Here is a 13,177-nt window from a genome sequence, read left to right on the forward strand (position 1 = left end):
AAAACGGGGAAGTTTGGGAAATAGAATGAAAAGCCTTCCCTTTGTCTTATTATTTTAAAACTTATTTTATCTTGATATAGTACATTTGTCTTTTCAAGCTGCCTGAAATCTTTTTTGAATTGAGATCATAATATTAAAAATAAACAGACAGACAAAATAACTGACTTTGCCAGCTGGATACACTCAAGCATTCTAGTAAGTGTACCTGAGGCATAGCCCCAGAAATGTATTACTACTACAAATCAGGACCCCATTGACACTTAGTATTACAAATCTAGTTAGAAAAATAATAATGACATACATTGGTATAGCACTTCATAGTTTTCAAAGCCTTTGCATATACATTATTCAATTTATCAATGCATGGAGTTTGTAAAACCTTAGGATGGGTGTTGCCAGTGCTCCCCCATCTGTAGAGATGAGGAACTGAGCGTTCAAAGGTCTTGCCCAAGGTCAACCAGCTGGTAGGAGGCAGTGCTGGGACCAAAACACCATTCTGCTTTGAAGTGTATCAGGCTGAAGTGCTTGTACACGGCAAAGTACTATACAAATGCGAGATGTCGCCATTAATATTTTTCCAAACGGAAGACAATTATTAAAATTAAGAGGCCTTTAGTATGAGGAGCACAGTATGGAGAAAGAGGAGAGGAGATAAAAATACACACACACTCATACTATGCACATCAGTCAAAGATCTGTATTGCATGGTTGAATAAGGCAAATGTATACACTGTACAATCTACTTGTTCTATAGTGTACATTCCACCAAAAGTTTTATAGCACATATTCCATTGAGAGTTTACAACTTCGGAAATGACATTTTAAATTTCCTTCAGATTACATTCAAAATCATAATGTATTCTTGTCAATATCAGGTAGTGCTTTTTAGATTCAGTATACTTTTTCGTTTTAGTTTTTTGTGTAAGAGAAATATTCACTGCGTATGCTGAAAAATGACACAACTGTAAAAGGTACGACTGTTAAATCTCGTTATCTTTACAATAAATTAATATTACATGTGAAATCAACCACTTCAGTGCCAATGCTTCTCTTGCTGACAATCATTGTGTAGCCAAAGGCCTAGTATTTAAAAACCACTTTTAAGAGGGGCAAAGGAAATGAGATGAGATGTCTGAACCTTTCTATCAGAATCAGAATATAACCTCTTTACATTACTTAAATGCAGATGGTGATGAATGAGACTTTTTGTCTGCCCAAATACTTGTAAGTGTATACATACTAATAACGTATCTTGCTTGCAAATACGACAAAAGCCATTATGAATGGGGCAGTGATGTGATCAGGGAGAGAATTATTCCCAAATACACATCACTTAAGATATTAAATGCTCTTGGAAATGCTTCAAGCCATATAGTAATCATTTAAAATAAGATGATGATGACAGTGATACAAGTATTAGACTCACTTTACAATGCCTGGTGTACTTTTTTTTTGAATTTTGAAAAGGGAACAAGGGTAAGAGAGTTAAAAAAAACACAAAACAAAACAGCGAATTATTTAGAAATATACTATGATCTATCCTGGGTTAAGAGTCAGAACAAAAACGTACTTACTTTCCTGAAAGAATGTCATGCCTGAGTTGTAAAACAAACAGGTACCTGACAAACATATACAAAAGTCAACAGAGGGTAACTCTTCCCCAGCCACTTCCAATCAATCCCCAACTTCCCATCATAAACCCCGCCCCACACGCAGCCCGGAATTCTGCATTGTAAGAAGGGAGTCCAAATCAAATGAGAACTTTGGTGGAAGCATCTCCTCCTGGGTCTCCAGGAAGGTATCCTGGAACCTAGCTAGGAAAGTGAGTGCAAGTACGGAACTTGCAAGATACTTGGAGGATGGAACATGGAACACCGCACAGTCCAATGACGGCCTCCACAAGACCCTCGGTGCCCCAGAAGGGAGCCAAACACAGCACACAGAGCTCATACACAGGCATGCAATGTGTCCATTTCAACACGCAAGGGGAGCCCCTGGATTGGGGCCTGAGCCAGCCCCACCAGGAGTCCATAAGGGTTGCAGCTGACTGTATCAAAAAGATTACAGCTGATGGTAGTTAGCCACTGGCTTAAGGCTTTTTTTTTTTTTCTGACACAGTTTAACTGCAGACCCTATCTTTTAAAAAATTGTGCATGTGTGAACACACACACACACATACAAATTCTGGAAGTGGACTGCCGCTGCTGGTTACAGGGGTAACGGAAAATGGGGGAGAAGGACGCAAATAACACAAGGGGGGTTTCCTTAAATAAAAAAAATTAAGTGTTTTGGCTTAAATAAGTGTTTTGTTTTTTTTTTTAACCAGGTGAGTGTGGGCATCAGAATCACTCACAGTGCTTGTAAAAACCAAAGCTACCCACCCTGTACTCCTTGCCTGTGGAATCAGAATCGCACACACAAGAGTGATCCCCAGAAATCTGACTTGTTCAAAAGCTTCCCAGGTGTTTCTGATTCACACAACCCTGGTTAAGGATCACTGGCTTTGATGAGAATGTGGAGCAGTATGTTTCATAGAGGACTCTGAAGAGGGACACTAGAATCATTTAATTTGTTTGAACTTTGAAAACAATGGAGACAGTCACTCTCCATGGAATGGATATAGGAGAATGTGGGTGATCCAGAAATCAGGAGGGAGGGGGCAGAAGGTTCTGGTATATTCCAGAATGTTCCTGCCTGTGACAGGTACTTAACCAGCACTGAACTGAGTACTCCCATCAAGGAAGACACAGTGCTGACGCGGCCAGAGCTTCCAGTTCCTATAGGAAAGTCTAACTACAGAGCCCCATAAGCCTCTCCAGCACTGGAGAGGGTGATAAGTGGTCTTTAAGGTGTTACTTGGGTGGTCATCTCCAAGCTAGCGGTCACTACCATGGACCACCCAGCAGCTTACGTCACCACTACTGTCCATCACACAGACAATGTCATGGGGATTCTGGGGACATCAGGCCACGCTGAGTAGAGAATCTCACTGATACAAGGGTGGCTGGAGGGAAACTCCACACTTAAAATGCTTTTTAAGTCTCTTTTGCTTCAACACTATTTCTAAAGTCTGATAGACAGGGGCAGGCACACCATAGAAGAAATTGTTACTTTGATACGATAACAGTCAAGGGAATATTGTGAAGTCCCTTAAAATAATAAGATGGCAATTTTGGACTGAGAAATGCTCTTCCAATACCTGCCTTCCCTTTTTTGTATCTGAGACAAAAATAAAGTGCCATCGAACAACTAACCAAATTACCTAAAGTCCAGCCAAACAAATGTGACACGAAAAATAAATCTTTTCATTTTGATTCACTAAGAAAAAGGTCAAATTAAGCAAAGTGTGGATTTTCAACACAAAATACAGCAAAGCACAGACAAAATGCTAATAACTCAGAATATAAAGACAGCAAATGGAATGCGAGGCAAACCCACAAAGTAGAAGACCCATAAATTATAAGCAAGGTAAGTGCTATTGGGGGAAGGGGAGTCTTGTTCTGCATTTTGTCCTACCTTGTAAACTCTTCACGAAGGTTGTTTGGTTCTGAAGAATAATATTTAACTCGAAAATGCAAAGCATAAGCAGGTCCAACTAAACATTTGGAGATGGAAGGTTGAAGATGTTTTTCCCCAATTGTGAAGATCACAGGATGGACAAAAAGGAAGAACACGTAAAATCTATTAACACATTCACCACGACACCGGGAAGGCACAACAGCACATACAAAGCTAGTAAGTTCTTTTCAAACTTGGTTTGGAAAACTCAAATGGATTGCTGCTGGCACAGATGCTTTAGCTAGTAACCTCATTCTGGAAGAAAACCGTAACCATCTCAATAAATTACTAAGAGCTGACATTTCACTTTCACCCCTGATGGCCATGATGCTCCAATCGGATCACCAACTTTGTAGAAAATACGAAGTGGGCTAAAGGAAACGGACACACAAACCGTCACGTGTTCTGTGACCTAAATATACAGTAAAAGTACCTGAAAGTGTTAAATTTTTAAAAATTACCCACATGTAAATAACACTGAAGAAATGTGGTCGCGACACCTGTAAAATTGGAGCGAGACCCGACGTCAAAGATCCCTCCTGCTCTCCTCCTGTCTGAGTCTACTTTATTACTTATTAGGAAGTGAATGTAATAAGCATAAAGTCATGTTTCTGAAAAGCAGGTTGATCAGTTCTCATTGGCAGGGGGGATCTGATTCCAAATGAGAACATAGTCTGTTTCTTAACATCAACGAAAAACTCTCGTTCAAATTTTAAACTCTAACACTTGGCCAGCCTTAAGAAATTAAAAATCATCCCCTTAAAATTGAATTTATTTAAAAAAATGCTCCCAAGTTCTAGTGAAAACAGAACACCTCCAAACGTTGGCAAAGGAATTTACTGCCCGATAAAAGAAATAAATGAGTAGGCTAAATTCTGCTTTACTTACTTTTCATCTGCTTTTTTATGGGTTTGGAATGATCCAGCCAGTGCTGAAAGGAAGAAAAGGCTTCTTTAGGACTATTTCATCAGCAAGAGTATCCAGACCTCAGAGCTACCCTCCTCCACACACTGTGGTAATCCTACCCATAAAACCGTTCTTAGGCTGGGGATCTGCAAACTGCTTGGGATGGTACAAAAGAATCTATGTTTATGTACGTACGTGCATTTTCTTCCGGGGCGAGAGCCCATAGCTTCCATAAGCGTTGCAAAGAGGGGCTTCCAAGAACTTAAAACCCTTTAACTGACTGATCTGTAGAATCCCTTCTCGTCAGTGGAGCCACCAACTGCCTCTTCTAAGTTTCTCAAGTTACAGTCAATCTTCTCCAATTATTCCAAGTCTCTATTAATCCAGGAAGACTACCAGCCACACTGCTGAGAATCTCTGATCACTGGTCTTGTAGTTCTGTCGCCCCAAACACTAAACTTATTAAACCACAATTCATGACCCCTCTATTCTTTGGCAGGGAAAATGACCCACGTCGAAGATGGAAAGACAGGCAGGGATTTGCCTGAGAAACTTTTGCTCTGATCAATGAGGGCAATGCAACATCCTCCAGTTTTTACCAGAAAAAAAACTCTTCAGTCTTATCCATCCCAGGAAATTATAAAACTATTTCCCTCATATAGAAGTTTCTCTATAATGTCATTGTTGTTAATGCTACACTGCCAATGAGCCTCCACAGCTTAAAACATCCACGGAAAAGGGCATTTAGGACCATTTCACTGTGGGTCCCTCTGTGTGACCCCTAAGCCCCAGAGGGCAGAGACGTCCGTGCACTTCAGCATCTGTGTTTCCTGTGCCGAGCACAGAGCGTGCACCGGCACCAAGCAGGCCCTTATTAGATTCGTGAGAAATAAAAACACATGCTCAATATAATTTTTTTTTTTTTTAATGAAGCAAATAGGAGCTTTTCCCATCACTTGACGTAAACACCACCAGGTTGGGACTTCACTGTGAAGAGTCACAGCTGGAATTACACAGCTAAGAGTGGGTTTCTCACCAGCTATTCAGAATCAGAGGCCATTCTGCTGACTGTCAATATCCTTTCAGAGGCAACCTACACTGGGCATCTTCTAACAGTGAGACAGGATAGGACTCAATTAGTACAGTGTACTCCACCCCTGAGTACATTATGACAATGTGGGAGGAGGGGGATAAGGAAACACAAAGCAAGTCACAGATGAATTATAACACAGTAAGCTGTGAGCAGTGCAATGGGAGAACGTGGGCTTCTGTCATCTCCACTCCCCGGCTAAGCCAAAGCCACCGTGTCATAAGAGCAGCAGATGCGTCTCTCAAAGGCACACATACGTGATGCTTTCTCTCACTGTCCACAGCTTTGAATTGGAAATGACCTAAATGCCCATCAACAAAGATGGATGAAAAAATGGCTCATCCATATAATGAAATGCTCTTCAGCCTTTAAAGCTGATGTGGGCCTATATTTATTGATTTGGCCAAAGATCCACAGCACAATGCCAAATGGGGAAAAAAAAATCAGGTAGGATCCCATTTATATAAAATGACTATTTTCTATCAAGATACATCCAAAAAGATTGAGAGGGGTTATTTTTGGATGTGGGGCTGTGAATGCTGTTTACTTTTTTCTTTATTACTTTGCTCCATAATTTTTTTACTTTTAATGAGAATATTACTTTCATGGGGGTGGGCTGGGTTGGCACTTCCATTATTCATTCATTCATTGTTTGTCTATCAGGCAGTTTTTGATAATCAATTTGTCCCATTAGAATTAGGTCTCACTGCTGCCCTCAACCAGGCTGAAAACTCTGAACCTCAGTCCCTGGGAGGGGAGATACAGACTTGATGAAAGTTCTATAATATTTACTTCCCTGCCAAAGTAAGTATCATGCTAACGTCTACGACTAAACCTGTTCTCACTTTCAGGTGAATTCACTATTACCAAGCAAAAAAAGTTCTCCCAGCAACCAGCCTTCTAAGCTTATTAGCCCCAGAGGCTCATAGCTTAAAGCATCTTGTCCCACTGTTTTCTTGTTTCAAGTCTCTTTATCATATTCATTTTGAATAGAACAAGTTTAAGCCCAGCATTCCGCTCCCTCTACTGTCAAAGTCTTCTCTCTACCCAAGTCCAACCTGTACTGTTTCCTTTGCTGTGGTTTTTCAACCTTGGCTGAGCACTGCACTCACAAATACCCAGGTCCAACCCAAGACCCATGAAACAGAATCTCAGAGCATTAATGTGGTTTTTATTTTTAAAGGCGCCCAGTGTGCCCATTAAATATTTAGTGAAGTCTCCCAGCGTCCTCTCCTTTCCAGAATGTATCCTCATAATCTTGGGGATCTTGAAACATCCGTGACCCCTCCTGAAAATTGCCGCTTGAGCGCTGTAAAAATCTTAAACGAGTTCAGAGTTTACTGGCCCAATGTCTACAGCCGGTGTTAACTCAGACAGATCACAGCTGGCTGCCCCTACTGGACAGCAGACTGGTTTTCCCTCTGGCCACTCTGCTAAAGGAGCTCCCCTATCCTGTGGACTGGCTTCCATCCTTTGTGCCCAGCAACCAGCCACGGAGCCCTGACCAGAGCGGGACCTGCTAGGATGGAGTCCTGTGACAAGTCTGGAGCTCGCTAAGCTGGGAAAGGAATCCAAAATAGCTCCATCTGAAAAGCTCCTTGGCCCCATGGTGTTCAGACCAGGTTTGCTCGCCAGCATCAGAGGCGGTAAGAAAGAAACCCAGTCACCATCCTAAAACGAAGGTGATTAAAACCTATCTTGTATCCAACCAGTTCAAAATGACCTAACTTTCTTCTTAGCTGCAGGAGCTGAACAGACACTGACCACTCGTATTTTATCCCACGAGACCACCTTACGAGGAACAGCCGGGCACTAAGGCCCCACGTGGCGTTTAGTAAATCGTACCCTGCATCGTGGCTAAATAGAGCCAGGCTGCCTGTCAGCAAAGCCCGAGGCAAACGGCTCCAGCCCTCTTAACGGACCAGCAAAGCTGTCACTGGAAACAGACAGGTGCATTTCTGAGTTCAAAGGGCAGACATTTAACTCAAACACTCTCAACGGGTGCTAGAAAGGTGGTTTCTGATCTGAATTTCTCATCCAAGTCCATCTGGCAAAACCCCTTCCATAAATCAAGATGTGAGATGATCTGGCAAAGCCCATCTGTTCTAACAGTACCTCACTTCTGGAACTGTCATGCATAAGGCTGGACGGAGAATGTCATTCTCTCAAACCTTGCAATTGGCGCCTGAAGTGTGGAGGGGGTTGGGGCGGATGTCTTGTGAGACTGAGCCCTTCACCTGTGGGATCTCAAGCTATCTCCAGGTAGACAGTGTCAGAATTCATTGTTTAGTGGTGTTGGAAAAAACACACATTGGACTGTGTTGCATCCATCACTTTCTCAGGCCTCAGCACAGATGAAGGGGGCCCCCGTGGAGAAGTGCCCGGGAAGAGGCAGGATTCTAACTGCAGTGGTGTCAGCATCCAGCACTCTGGGGCTGCACACCACACACTGGGTGAAATGCCTTCTGTGCCCCTGGAGGAACTCTCCTCCTCTTCACCCAGAACAAAGCCCTGCAGACCCATTTATATCAGCTACTCCAGGTTTCCTGGGGAGTTGTCTAAATCAACTGCAGAGACCCCTTTATCAACTGCTTCCCATATAGCACCAATGTTTGCACACAGGCAGGGAAACACTCGCCCAGCCAGCATGCAGAAACAGGCTGCTGGGAGGCCTGTGGCATTTCTTGAGCAATTTCATATTTCTTTCTACTAAAATGGAAGGAGGCAGAAGATCAGAGTTCAAGTCCCTGTTCTGCCACTCACCTGGTGTGTGGCCATGAGCAAGGATCCCCCGAGCCTCACTTTCCTCATCTGTGCACCGAGCTATCTCCTAATACACTGTCTGGAGAATCAACTGAGTGTCTTTGGAAACTGTAATGAACCATCTCAATGGAAGGAAGGGTTTTTACTTTTTTCTCTTATAGTGACATATCCCACCATCAGCAGTGACATATCCCACATCCTACGGTGTTTCCCCGAAAATAAGACCTCACCGGAAAATGAGCCCTAGCATATTTCAGGATATGAAATATGTTCAGGACATCCCCTGAACATAAGCCCTAATGCTCTTTTGGAGTAAACCTGACCATAAGACCCGGTCTTATTTTCGGGGAAACATGGTACTTCCCCTCCAGGTAAATCTGAGATGGTCGGATGCTCAGCAGTGTCCCGCACAAGTGGCCGATGTGATGACATTCCAGGCAGCCATCAGAGTGAAGATACAACAGTCCCTTCGGCATCCCCTCAGCCCTTCCAGCAGTCACCATGTCTGTGTCACCCTCACCACAGCCCTGGGACTCTTATCACCCATCTTCCCAATTCCATGCTGCAAGGACCAGAGGAAAAACATCTCACAAGTCTTGAGAGTAAGGCCCAAAATCACCTTTTCTGGATTGCTTGTTGTAAACTGTATCGCCATAAAATGCTCCCTGTGCATGTTGGGAGGGGGCCAGGAATGGATTCACAACGGCCCCACCTACCCTCTAGAACACCTGCCTCAGAGATGGGGAGGGAGGCTCCTGTCCCAAATCCTGCCGCTCCTCATCCTCTGGGGCCCATCCTATGTTTGCCCTTCCCCTGGGATACCTAGTTTATCCCCTCAGTAGTTCCTAGGTAGTCCTCCTCCCGGCTCCCAAAGTGGAGGACTGTGCCCGCTCTATTCCGGCTCCCCCACCAGAATGTGGCAGGCAAGGGACAGTGTCCAGCTCACTTCTGCACCACAGAGCATGACACCGAGTAAGCTCCACGTCAAAGTTTGCTGAACAGCTACTGACTGACTGTTCTCTTTCCATGTGTGTATGTGTCCCATTACCACATGTCATGGAACCACTAGGGCCCAGTAGAAAGTGCTGGGCTTTGGAACAAGACCAGGTTCTGAACACCGGCTCTGTCCCTTACTTTACCGGTCACAAGGCTCCAGAAGTCTCTGAGCCTCAGCGTCGTCATTTGTAAAATGGGTCTGTTCTCTGGCCAGCTTTACAGCTGCGATCAGACCAGGCTGTGAGAACAGCTGGGTGGGTGCAGGTTGGTGCCTGGGCTCTCAGAAGAAAGCTTTGCTATGTAAAATTACAACCCAGACCCCAGCTAGAAGCTGAGCAAAAGTGAGATCTACAGAGAGGGTTCCCAGGTGGCCTTCCCGCTTTGATATGGAAATGGAAACAGGAGGCCCCAACTGCTAAAAATAGGCGATGCCAAGAGACTTTGACCTTGCTTCAGGGCTGGGCAAGGCACTATGGAAACCAGGCCTGGCTCTTTGCAAGGAAGCTGGGATCGAAGCTGGTTTCGAAGAGAGCTGTGCCAAGAGCCCTGCCGCTGCCAGCCCTCTGATTTGCCTGTCAGGAGCTGGGTAGGGGTGTCAGGCCTTGCAGGAGCCTCAAGTATGAAGTAATAAGCCAACGGCCAAGTGGACCATCCCCTGCGGGCCCCCATCCATTCCCCCCACACACACACACAAACACACCTACCACAATATCCAGTCACCTGCCACCAACCACACTGTACCAGGCCCTCAGGAAATCAATGATACTCCAGAATCCCTTGCAGAGAACCCGCCCAAAGGGCTCTCATCTAAACAGCTAAGGTTTCTCCCACAGATAAGGTGGCCTTGCAGGTTCCAGCTGACCTCCTCAGCATGCCATCTCTGGGGACTGTGATTACTTCTGCACACCCCTCCCCCCCTTCAGCCTGCCCCAGCTAGGAAGCCGAGCTCCATACCCACATCAGATTACAAATCCCCTTCTCCTCCCGTAACCCATGGAGCCCCTCAATTTCCCTGTGAAGTAGATGTCATCACCTCCACTGGCTGGTGAGGAAAACCAAGGCTTCAGAGCACAGTGCACTGAGAAGAACACTTAAACCTGAGACCATAAAAACTGAGTTTGAGTGAAACTGTGCTGCTCACTGACTGACTCGCCAAGGTCTGTGGCACTGGGTTCGTCATGGAGAAGATGGACAATGGGACAGACGGCTCCTAAGGTCCCTTCTGGGGCTAGAGACTAAGGTTCTCGGGTGTGCGCCCTGTCACCGAGCGTCACTAAGAATTAGAAGTCCTGTCTTTGGGTCTAATCAGAAAGATTTTGTTTACGCGTACAAATAATGAACCCGCAGCCAAACGAGCAAGCTGCCACAGAAGGCAAAATAAGCTCAGAGGTTTACACAGAGGAGGAAAAACGCTTTGAGCGCTCAGGAGTGCTGCGTGACAGAGTGTCACCTGAGACGGTCTTGAAGGATGGCCAGAAGTTGAAACGGGGTGAGAAAGCGTGTTCCAGGAAGGGAACCAGCATAAGCAAAGGCACAGAGGTTTAAGTGTACGTCTGACCAGAACCCGGTCTGGAAGGAGCCCAGCTTAGAAACCACAGGGATGACAGAAGGGTCCCGGGAGCCGCGGCTGCTGCACCCCTCCTGGGTGCTCAGAGGCAGGCAGATGAGGACACTGCACCTGCTTTTGTGGGGGAGGAAAGCACATCCCGTTCACAGAGCTGGATGCTGGAAGGGCTTCAGGGCCTGCAGAGCGTGAGCGTCTGCAGGTGTCTGACCTGGGAAGGATGCCTGGATCCTGCCATGAGCATCCCTCCTGCCACACAGTGATAGGGCACGGGCAGGCGGGACAGCCTGGCAGCCACAGGAGCAGAGGCTCACAGCAAAGTCCTCCGTGATGGAGTCACATCCCTGGCTTTCTGGGAACCTGAATGGCTGGAGAGGGCATGAGGACACGCCCACCACCAAGGCAACAGGCGCTTGGCTGTCATGGCAGAAAGGACAGAGATCTTCTCTTTTGTAACTAGAAAAGACGTGTGGGGAAGAAGACATGCCTAGCTCCTCCTTTAGACTCAGAATCATTGAATGTTAGAACTGGAAAAGCTCTTGGGAGAACAGGTCCAAGAACCCCATTTTACAGAGGAGGAGACTGAGACCAGGGAAGCAAAGGGGGCTTCTCTAAAGCCCACCAACAGAGTCAGAGGCAGAGCCTCCGGCAAGATCCAGGGCAGACTCCTAGGCCAGGGCATGGATATTCTCACGACAAAATGCCACACAAGTATTACACAGCTTAAGACACACAGGAGGAGGCAGATGGAGAAGAGTTTCTCGGAAGAGGAGGGCCGACAAGTGTCAGATGCTGGGGACAGACTGGAGAACTCTAAATTTGGCCCTCAGGAAGCGACTGGAAATGGGACCACGGATGCAGGTGCAGGGAGTAAACCTGGAGAAAGGCATGTGCCCGTAAGACAAAACCAGTGAGAAGGACTGTTTTGTCTTAAGGGAATGAAAACAAGCAGTGACCAGGGTCTTCTCAGCAGGAGACAAGGCCAACTGCGAGAAGAGAGTTTTGGTGGGGACTGGACCACGTGTCTGTGGTCAAGATTCAGAAGGGGAACCGTGGGACGCTTACAAGTCCATCAGGGGCTAACAAGGCTCCACGAGCAGTGTGCAGACTTGGACTCGGCTGAACCTGTGATCTGTGCATGTGCCACAGATACAGCCGTGACTCTCCAGCAATGCTTGGCAGCCTGGGAGAAGCAGCAGAGGAAACAGATGGGCCTGAGTGTCAAGCGGAGGCCAGGGGACAGTCACTGGGGCAGGAGAATCAAAGGACAAGTGAGAGCACAATGAGATGAGAGGCTTTGCCAGGTCTGCAGGAAGGCAAGGGCAGGACGGGGCTGGAGGAGGGGAGAATAAGGCAGGAGGGGATGGTTAAGGGCCAAGGCCAGAGGTAGAGGGACTGGAAAGAGGGAATCACAGGAAGTTATCCTGGAATGGGGAATAACAGAAGTCTGGATCTTGGAGTGTCTGGGGGGTGACAAGACCCAAAGTGAATCTGGCTGAGGTTTGGTCAGGTGAAGCTTCCATGAGAGGAAACAGTGTCCGGAATATTTTTAAGGATCAGCAACTTGAACTCTGAGGTCGCCAGAGGCCTTGAGTGCTAAGGTCAGAGGGCAGCGTACTGAGTGCCCCCACCTCAGAGGAAGCAGCACTGGACAGGAAGGTGAAAAGAGAAGAGCTGGTCTGCCCCTCCCCAGGGCCCCGGGGGAGTAAGAGTCCACAGCCTGGAAATGGAGAAGGGATCAGGACCAGTAACTCAAGGAAGTGGCCGGTGTGTTCACACAACAGTGGGGGTGGGGGGGGTGGGGGGATGGGCTGTCAGCAGACAGGAAGGCCTGAAGGTGCAGAGGGGGCATCTGGAGGGAGGGGGCCGCCCAGGAGGCATTGTCATCAGGATGCTTCTGGTCCCGAGTCCCCTGTGTATCTGCAGACTCAGCATCAAACTAACATCCTAAGGCAGATCCAACCCCCAGGAATCGATGCGGAGCATCTCCACTTCACAACTGTCACAGGGGACCCCGGGAAGTAGCTCAAAAGTGCCTTCCAGGTAGAAAAGCTTTGAAACCCGCATGAGGAGCGCCAGGTCTCCAGCTCAACCACGTCCCGTCCAGGAACCCACCCTTCCCCACACCGTCTAAAACGGCACCACTTCTTGCTCTGTCTTTTCCTGTACTCTGCTTTATACTTCTTCACACGTAGGACTCCCTGCCACACATGTGCTCACTGCTTCATCCACGGTGCTTAGCACGGGACCTGGGGCATAAGAGGCACTCAATTGGTATTTTTAGATTGTTCAATAAATTA

General features: G+C 46.6%; 1 protein-coding gene across 5 annotated transcripts in view; it reads right to left on the reverse strand.

Moving 5' to 3' along the window:
* EPB41L4B (erythrocyte membrane protein band 4.1 like 4B) overlaps positions 1 to 13,177 on the reverse strand; it is a gene marked incomplete at its 5' end in the record, with an annotated part of 116,984 nt that overhangs the window by 71,425 nt on the left and 32,382 nt on the right. For all 5 annotated transcript variants that reach the window (XM_081067676.1, XM_081067674.1, XM_081067673.1 and 2 more), the window contains 3 exons: positions 1,575 to 1,619; positions 3,517 to 3,595; positions 4,447 to 4,489. In XM_081067676.1, the coding sequence (XP_080923802.1) occupies positions 1,575 to 1,619; positions 3,517 to 3,595; positions 4,447 to 4,489 (167 nt within the window). The remainder of the gene's footprint in view (positions 1 to 1,574; positions 1,620 to 3,516; positions 3,596 to 4,446; positions 4,490 to 13,177) is intronic.

Source organism: Rhinolophus hipposideros (assembly GCF_964194185.1).
Source record: "Rhinolophus hipposideros genome assembly, chromosome: 11".
Taxonomy (NCBI): Eukaryota; Metazoa; Chordata; class Mammalia; order Chiroptera; family Rhinolophidae; genus Rhinolophus; species Rhinolophus hipposideros.